The sequence below is a fragment of the Labrus mixtus genome, chromosome 3, assembly GCF_963584025.1.
Source record: "Labrus mixtus chromosome 3, fLabMix1.1, whole genome shotgun sequence".
Classification (NCBI taxonomy): Eukaryota; Metazoa; Chordata; class Actinopteri; order Labriformes; family Labridae; genus Labrus; species Labrus mixtus.
The window spans coordinates 26,818,440-26,827,867 of NC_083614.1; the positions used below are offsets into that span (position 1 = coordinate 26,818,440).

At 41.8% G+C, this 9,428-nt stretch overlaps 1 protein-coding gene across 1 annotated transcript; it reads right to left on the reverse strand.

Annotated features, from left to right (window-relative positions):
* Positions 1 to 1,396: 1,396 nt before the first annotated feature.
* rgs2 (regulator of G protein signaling 2) lies at positions 1,397 to 3,678 on the reverse strand. The gene is made up of 5 exons (XM_061034319.1): positions 3,532 to 3,678; positions 3,318 to 3,407; positions 2,855 to 2,916; positions 2,481 to 2,647; positions 1,397 to 2,298 (listed from the first exon to the last, which is right to left on the reverse strand). The coding sequence occupies exons 1-5, from the start codon at positions 3,627 to 3,629 to the stop codon at positions 2,095 to 2,097; spliced, it is 621 nt and encodes a 206-aa protein (XP_060890302.1). The 5' UTR covers positions 3,630 to 3,678; the 3' UTR covers positions 1,397 to 2,094.
* Positions 3,679 to 9,428: the final 5,750 nt, after the last annotated feature.

A 9,428-nucleotide genomic window follows, 5' to 3' on the forward strand; every position in this document is an offset into this window, starting at 1 on the left:
TTGCACATTCTGCCTTTAATGTGAAGCTCATTTTGTAAAATATGCTTTATAAAATAAATTTGACTTCACTTAATTTGTGTTGTGTGTTGGCTCCTGTAGACAAAGTGGTTTATTATCTCGTTGATAATCTTTCTGTGAACCTGCACGTGTAGTATTATCTTACAAAAAAACGTGTCCTCATTCTTTTTCACCATCGCTCGTGCTACTCACTGCAAAACAATGCTGATGAACAAAGGCTCTTTTAATCCACAGCTGCAAACTGCTTTATAATACCTTTAATGTATTGGCATTAAAACTAAGAAAAGGGTTTCCTTTTTAGGTCAGAGGTGACAGAGGTCATATCTCAATGGATGCTGTTTGTGTACATGAACAACGTCCATGTGGAGAGCATATGTGGGGGAAAGCTTATTTTAGAGCCTCTCATCTCAAGTGAAAGAGTGAGTTTAGATCAGACCAGATGGAAGTAAATGGACTGTAATGCTGTAAACCAACTGCATGTGTGAATGCAAACAGTAGGGCTGGGAATCTTTGGGTGTCTAACGATTCGATTTGATTTTTATTCTTGGGGTCACGATTCGATTCAGAATCTCTTTTCGATTTGAAATGATTTTGGATTCATGATTCAAAGTCTATTTTTGAATTAGTACATACTTCAGGATCTTCTCCCGTCATCTGTGAGACTGGCTGAATTTCTTGCTGCTCCATTTAGCATTCTACTGAGTTAAAGAGCTAGCCTTAGCACTTAGCAGGGAGTGACTGATTAGAGCCAAAAAAAATTGATTCTAAGAAGTTAAGAATCTATTTAAAATCTCAGAAGATAAGAATCTCGAGTTTTGAATCGATCAATTCAAAAAAAGGTTCTGCATTAAGTTGAGATATGAAGGCAGGAAAACTAAATGCAGGAGGGGGTGATGACGTGGATGTTGAATCCCCTGACCAGTGCAGGTGTGATGGTCGAACATCTCATAAAGCAGCTCCATACTTTTTCTGCTTGCCAGGTTTTTCTTTTTCGCTCATTTGACGATACTGTATGTCTGAAACATGTAGCATTGAGATAAAGGCAAACAAAAACTGTAATGAAAATGACAGACTTTACTTCGCCTGCCATCTTGGATATGTTGCAAACATTACAACCATCATGTCCTGCCTCCTGAGACCCACCTCCCCCTCCCATCTGTCCCAAACTAGACGCTGTAAGGGCCATGTGTCAAAGAGCACCCCAGGGAGATTTCAGAGGAACGCTGTGCTGAACTTTTCCAGACATTTTCAGGGGTGCATGTGTGAAAACAGCTAAAAATAAATCTATATAGCACTTAAGGCTGAGATTATTTTCTTTAACATCCATGTTTCTAGAAGTCCAAAGTTTGAGACTGAATTAAAAAACAAACCTGCCAGAGACATTCAAAGAATCGGTTTTATTTCACGAGCAGTCCAGCTGTCCCCAATCTTTAATTTACATTCAACATGTGTAAAATCACAATATTTACAAGACATCACATTCTCACAGTCATCTCGCAGCCACATACAGTCTTTGGTAGAAAAAAGTGAATATATTTATATAAATAAAAAATTGCACTTCATGTGTAAACATGCAAATCCATCAGATCAACATACCAGGGTAACATAGGAAGTGCAGAGTTATCGGTGCGTATTGGATATCAGCATTTAGATACTTTTAAGTTTGTGTGTCAGCAAAACAAGGATAAGTGGCTTGAATGCAGTCCACTACAACATTTTCTTCAATTGCATCATTGCTCAAAAATACCAAATTCTAACAATAAAGAAAGTGCAGGTAATGGCCCCCGGTGAAGAAGACATAACTTTAATCCCTTGAGACGGAGATGCACAGAGTGCATCAGCATAAAGCATCGGGCCTAATCATCCTGACTCCTTTGTTGAAAGCTCTCAGCAGGACGGAATAAAAAAATAAATAAAATGCCTTCAGTTTTTTTTTTTTCCCACGCTCTCCGGTAATGTTTATGCTCAGGATTTGCATTTTGGGTCTATTATCCCGCGGCAGTGCCTGGAATGAACATCATCAGTGGTCTATTTTCAGAGTCACAGCGGTAAACAAATGACTTCAGGATCGGCTGTCTAGGTTGACTGGGGCTTGATGACTTTTCCCTCTCTCCTGGCAGCTTCATGTAGTTCTCTGTAGAGGTCGGAGAGGATGAACCTGGGGTAGGAGTTGTTCTCCATCAGACTGTAGACTTTCCTCTGAGCTGCCAGGAAGCTCGTCACAGAGGGCTCGACGAGACTCAGGACGATAGCATTTTTGGTGTGGTAATCCAGGTTTATCTGAAACCAAAACACAGCTTGTATGAGCTTTTGGCATCCATTTTTAACACAGGATATTTTGAGTGTTAATAAAAGTTGCAGGTCCATTAATTCTGCTTAGAATGAGGCCAAGGAAACTATTTAAATAGCCTCCCTTTTCTAGCATTAGCAGCAGATATTTGACAGAGTCTGTTGGCTGTTACCTCTTTTGGAGCTTCATTTTTAATGAACTGCTCGTAAATGCTGTTGGCCTTGGACACGAGCTCTTTGTGCGACGTTTGGGTCTTGTAGTCCTCGCATGCCGTCCAGAACTCAATGTTCTCCTCGCAGAACTCCGTCTTCAGGAAGATACAAAAAGCAGCTTTCCCATCTTTTTTGGGGAAGAGAATAAAAGAGGAGAAAATGTTAGGAAGACAAAGCGGCTGACTGTTTTGAAGCTAAGTGTGTGCAGAGCCATGACAGCCTTGTGTTTCACTGAGGCTAATAAAAACGGCCATCAAGTCAGCACTCAGTCCCCGTGTGACCTCTGAGGCTCTTTTATGTAATCGTGTTGGACCAGATAGTAATTGGAACTTACATTTATGACTGAGTAATGTGTCAAGTGACTGCGCCCATTGGCTGACGTCATCAGCAGTCGGCCTAAAGGAAGAGAAACAGATCCTGTTAGAGATAAGTACTGTAGAGTGGAGCTAACTACCAGTTTGAAATGCATGTATGGAAACACACAGCAAAGTCCTCAACAAAGACACACTGGTAATTCTGGACTCTTAGCATGTTTTTCCATTTAATTGCTTGCAGTTTTTTAAGTTACAATTACTTTGCTACACAGTGATGGGTTTCACTGAGAGTCATTTAGTCTACACAAATCTTTGTAAATCAGTATTCATCTTGCTGTAAAAGATCGCAAACATGCAAAAATATCCACAATATATAGAAGACATAGTAAAATGGGTATGAAAGAAACCAAAAATGTGGAGGGAAAAATGCTCAAAATCTTAAAAAAAAGAATAATGGACAACTCAAGAATAAAAAGGTCTTACCTGTAAGATCTGTTTTTCATCGCATTCTGTTTGGACTGGGAAGAGTTTGTCTTCAGTAGAAATCCTATTCTGTTCCTCCAGTTTCTCCTCCTAAAATTAGGGGGGGCGGGGAAATCACGCATTAGTCTTTATTGCAGCTGTAACTGTAGAGTATGATCTTTTTAAAGCTCCACCATAATATGAGCCATTCTCACTAAACTGCACAGTCACTCACTTGATCCCCTTCTTCTCTGCGAGCAGGTCGGTCGGTTTCATACAGTCAGTGAACGCCATGTTTTGGGATGTAATCAAAGCAGCAGGACTGTCTCTCATGTTTTCTGTCTCCTCTCTGCCTCCCTCTTAGCCCGTCCGACAACTTTATAGCGTCTCTCCTGCCACAACCTGCGCGCGTAACAGGCTGGGGGGGGGGCCAAGGAACGGCAGGTCTGTGAGGTGATTGGCTCTCGCTGTGTAAACACCGACTTGTATGACTCTCAGGGGCCTGAGGCAATGATAGGCTGTCACTGCATAAACACCCAAACCCCCACCCACCCAGCCTCTCCAGTATCCTGTGGGCTTCCATTGGTAAGGTCAAGATCTGACGTAAAGAGCAGACTCTTATTCCTAAAATTAAGATCTGTCAGGGAGCGATGGAACTTTTTACTTCCTTCTTGTATCTTTCCTCCCTCTCTCTCGCTCTCTCTCTCTCACTCTCTCTCTCTCTCTCTCTCAGCAGCAGCAGTGTGATTGTATCCACACATTCAGAAAGCATCTTAGGCATCACCTCCCCAGCCTCGCACCTTTATCTCCCAGTTTGAAATCAAAGTACATTTTAAACGTGATGCATTCCATATTGGGACTTGCTCAGCGCTTCCTGCATTGCTCATATTTGTAGAATTACTCATGCAAGGTGTGGATGTGTGAAGCATCGTGTTGTCATCATGGCACATAGACGAATGAGGGGTTGGTACAAAAAAATGATGATGCAATGTCCTCTTATCTCTGTAGTACGGTATGTTTTAAAAAAAAGGAAATGTGGGCGCTGCTGAATGCAATGCTTTACATTCCTCTCATATGAGCACAAGTTAATGAATTCTTCAATCCGATCAGCGTGCTTCTCGTTGATAGATCGGAAGAGAGAGAGGTGGACTAGAGGTAAAAAAATGTCTCGAAGCGTTAATGTCGGCTGCATTTGATTGAAAAGCGACTTATTTTCTAGACGTGTGGGTCGACTTGTTCTAACAGCTACTCAGCAACATTTTCATAGACGCCTGCTCCAACTGGACATGGACAGTCGGTCAGTCGGTGCGCCTCGCCTCAGTCAAGATCTGACCATGTATAGCAAAGACAGTGAGATACAGTTGGATTCGGCAGAAAAAGGCTTTCAGGGAGTTCAAAGAATTCGTTGCTGCCAGGGGAACTGATCCCCCGTCAACAAACACACGCACGGACAGACAATCTTATTAAAGTCAACAAGAGCAGAAGCCTCAGTCTCTACTGGAGGAGGGTTAGAGGGGCCAAGAGGGTCGGCATGAGGGTATCAGTACGGTCAGAGAGAGGTTATCAAGGTTGAACACCTGTTTGGTAACCCTAACCCGCAGCTGGTGGCCTTTAGCATGCATTAATACATTCAAATAAGAGCTTGAGCAGAAGTTAGCTGTTCAAGAGCAGAAAGCATAGACAACAAGGACCACAGCACCTGTTAATAGTTGTTCATGTTCGATTCAGGTGAGTTCTCTCTTTGCCACCTTGCATCATGCCGATCAGGAAGTAATCAAGCACAAGCTGTCCCCAATGCGTGTCCCCTTAAAGGTAGCTGTGTGTGGATAGATTCAAGACTCTGCCTCATTTTGTTTTTGCTTAAACTGACTTGTGTATTTTAGGAATGTTCTCTGGGTCATATTCCTAGAGCGGTGTTGTCAAGCTCCTGTGTTGTTGTCAAGCCTAAGGGACGCAACTAGCTGCTGGGTTCTACTAGTCAAAGGTAACGAGTGCTTCCTTCAAGAAATGTACCTTGTGATCGATGAGGCCCAATCAGGAGGGGAAGTGGCAAGACTTTCATTTTTGGGTCTCCCAAATGCCACAGGATTGTGGACATTATAAATAAACAAAGACGGAGTTCAGGGTTTAACTAAATGGTGATAGTTAGGCATTTAAAACCTTAAAAAATAGTCTGAAGTGTCTGCGTAATTAAAGAAGAATATTTCTGCGACCTTGCAGCTGGTGAACTTCAGAAGCAGTACTAAAAAAGAGACACTTTGGATATGTTATTTCTAAGTGAGTAAACAGTTTTAACATTAGGTTATTACATTAGGAGTGACCTGCGGTGTAAAAGTGCTTTGAGTAGTTAAAAGACTCGAAAAGGCTACACAAGCTCAAGTCCATTTACAAGATGATGTAGTAAGAAACCAGGATACTAGTTTGATCATGCATACAATGATATGAGTAATATCATTGTATGCATGATCAAACCAGTATCCTGGTTTCTCTGTGTGCATGTAAACACCATATCCTGAATATGATCAAAACCAGGATACTCAGGTCCATGTAAATACACTCATTGATAAATCAAACTTCAATGCTAAAAAGCTTCATTAAACGGCAGAGATTTGTGATCCTCTACAGATTCATTATGATGTGACTTCACGTTTCAATTACAAATGTTGCATGTGTGGAAAACTGGAGTTTAGATCACACCCTGAACAAGTCCCAAAACCAAGTTTCCCACGTGCACAGGTACAAATACAAGTTAATCCTGTACACAATTAATACCTGCCTCTCATGTCATCACGTGCTATTGCACATGTGAAAACTATTTTTAATTTTCTGTGGGGGCGATCAATGAACCCAAATCTAAATGATGATACAGATGAAACAAATAGATTTATTTTGTTCTCAAATCTTCTCAGCTTTTTTCAGGGGATCGTGGTGATGTGCTGCGTGTCATTTACAGACCCGCACATCCCCGTCTGCTGCACGATGCACAGTCACTCTTCCTTCTTTCCGTTGTTTACAGATACAGCAGGATGTCGAAAGGGATCAAATGCACAATTGTTGGACGGCCAAACTTGCACGTCTACTTTCTGTGCACAGTCAGATGAGTAACCCGTGCCAGGGTTTCCAGTCACTCACTGTTCGCATACAAAGCAGCGCTTGTGAAAATGTTTGTCATGGTATTATCCGCACAGTTTGCTCGCTGACACTTTAGTGGAAAAGTAAAGACGGGTCTGAAATCATTTTAATGTTTCGAAATCGTTTAATACAGCCTTTCTTAGGGTGTTTAATGCAGCATTAGTTACAGTAGGTATATGAAGTCGGGAACAAATGGTGAAATGAGAGAACTTTGCAGTACATGATGGGTGCGTACTCTGTTTGGACACCCCTATGTTCAAACTGTTCTGAAGGTAATTTCCCATCAGCCCCAGTCTGGGTGACATTTAATCACAAGCAGAGGGCCTTATTCCAGTAACAATGTTTGACTCTGACATCACATCCCAGAAAAAAAAGGGCATTTCTGCTGAGGGACACACACAATCTGTATGCACATAATAATCACAAGAATAGTCTGTGCTTTAATGCATCTGCGTCACCTTCTGTGTTGTGATTATAACAGTCTGGAGCAGAGCTGGGGGAGGGGTGGGGGGGGGAGGCGGCGCGTCCACCTTGTGTGTTTATTATGATGTGCAGACTGTGTGTAAGCAGCCGTCGGTTTAGAAGTGGAAGAAGAGCAGAGCCAAGTTTCCACTGAGGCACGAGGTCTGTGCAGAGAGCGCCTTACGCAGGAGGTGATTCCCAGCACCCCCGCAAGTTCGCAGAGTTTGTCCCTTTTTGTGTTTGGAAGTGAAAACTGGGCTGCACTGTTAACCCGTCTGAAGGCCAGTTTGTTTTGAGCTTAGCACCGAAATCTCGTGTGTTTAAAATAAGATGTGCAGAACATCGAGAACGTCATTGGAGGACCGCTCAGTTTGTGTGTGTAACAGAGATTTTAGAAAACAGCCATACAGTTATGAACTACTTTGACTGCTGCATGCAACCAACCCCAAAAAATAATAAGGACGTGAAAATACTTAAAAACCCTGAAGCCCTCAAAATGGACTTTTCAATTCTTTATAAAGTATCAAAACACTTAAATGAAAGCCAACACTGCAAGAAGTCCAAGTAAAAAATACCTCATTACACACATTATACACCAAGTTCACCTGACAAGTCCAGATAAACACCTTATTGTCCTTATTTTAAAATATAACAAGCAAAGACTCAGGCCTCAATTACGTGTACTATCTCCCAATGCAGCAAGCCAGATTTACTTACAGTAAGTGTCTTGAAATGACACCAATCCATCCATTATCTGTAAAGCTCATCCCGTTCGGGGTCGCAGGAGCCGATTTCAGCTTTCATGGTACACCCTGGACTGATCGCGAGTTGTGCTGCATTCATGTGCTCCTCATATGTTCCCAGTTTTCGCTGTTGGGAGGTCATTCTTCTGACTTCTTTTCCCGAGTTGTTGCTCCGACTTGAGCAGGCGTTTATGTACATCTTACAGCTTGGAAACTCATTTTTCCGATTGTGTCCGACACCACATGAATGCATCATGTTTTACAGGGCGAGATACAGAGACAAACGGCTGGTCACTTTACTTGGAGTCACCAATTAACCTGACAGGCATGTCTTTGGACTGTTGGAGGAAGCCGGAGTACCCATGCATGCAAACCTGAGACATCAGCGCTAACCACTGCACCGCCCTGCAGCCCTTGAAATGAGACGTTCTAACTAAACCAGTTAGAAGTGAAGTCTGATCTGTCCGTTCATTTGTGAAGCCTTTTTATGTATGAAAGGTCCTAAATATATAAAGCCGATTTGAGTTAAAAGAGTACATGGTGACATTAAAACGTTGCATTTCTGCAGGCTTCCATCTGGTCTCTACTGTAAATCTAGTAGTCTTTAAAAATACAAGGAAGCGGTGAGATTGTGTTTAGAGATATCCAGACCAACAGGGCATGTTTCGAAAGTGAGGAAAGGAATTGTTCTGCTCAAAATCACAGTATCACCTTTGGTAAACAGCAGCACATGTCAGGCTGCCATGTGCTGGAGTCAGACGGGGATTTTTCATGGGAGTGCAGGAACTTAAAGTTGATACACTTGAATGAGTTGTTCCTCCGGCAAGCTGCCAAAAATACTATCTGTTTCAGGTCCTCTTTCATTTCAAACAAAGGGATTTTTTTTTGCAGCAGGAACACACAAAATGAAACAATGCAGAAAAACATTGACTGTACAATCATCCCCTGTTAAAATCATCCTTCACAATCTGACACAATATGAAAGACGACATCAGTGAGACTCAGTCAAATCAAACCTCAGTGTTTGCTGTTTGGGATATTATTTCAGGCACTTTTCTTTTAATTTTGGCTCAAACTATTTATTAAAAGCTCCTACTGCCAAATATTGAGAATCATATTAAAGACAAAGTTCTGTTTTAAAAAGTAACAAAAAGTTTTGATGTCCAGATCCCCTGTGTTTTTCTGGTAGGGCAACCTTCTACAGCGTTAAGCGTAAGCTTTGTCATGTGTTGAGTTGTAAATGATCGAAGACAAAAAGTTCAAATAATACATGTGGGATAAAACCAAAACAGGACAGCTGGTCCTGATCTCTGCATGGCCTTTTGCAACCCTTCCCAGGTTCTCCTCACGTGTCAGAGTGCGTGCGGGGGTGGGTGGTGGGGAGGGATCGCTGTGCAACACCTGTGAAAGCTCACTTATCTATTCTAGAGTGATGCTGCGTTCACATGGATCAGACGCACAGTGAAAGTCAAGGCCCATGCAAACACTGACCAATAGACATGATGATGTATAGCTTCTCTTTTGTCCTGTATGAATTTACATTCATTTTAACATATTCTAACCATGTATGTAGCTGTTAAACACACTTTTTAATGTTCTTTTGCAAACTGAGAAGTGCTGTTACATTCTGTTATTCCTTATTTATACATCTCCAATCTGGATATCTGCCGTACATATCAAATTTTTCTCTCTTAGTGGGAGCCAGGCAACATCCAGTGGTCAAAAAAAGTTCTCCAAAAGTTCAAAAATGTAAACGTTACACTTCAAAATTGTGACTATATTGAAGTCTAAAGTT

Bases quoted from the DNA above. Each gene is read 5' to 3' on its own strand.
- rgs2 (XM_061034319.1), bottom strand. From the start codon at position 3,629: ATGAGAGACAGTCCTGCTGCTTTGATTACATCCCAAAACATGGCGTTC. The intron at 2,917-3,317 runs GTAAGACCTTTT...CTCTTCCTTTAG, and splicing joins ATGAAAAACAGATCTTACAG to GCCGACTGCTGATGACGTCA. The intron at 2,299-2,480 runs GTAACAGCCAAC...TTTTGGTTTCAG, and splicing joins AAAATGAAGCTCCAAAAGAG to ATAAACCTGGATTACCACAC.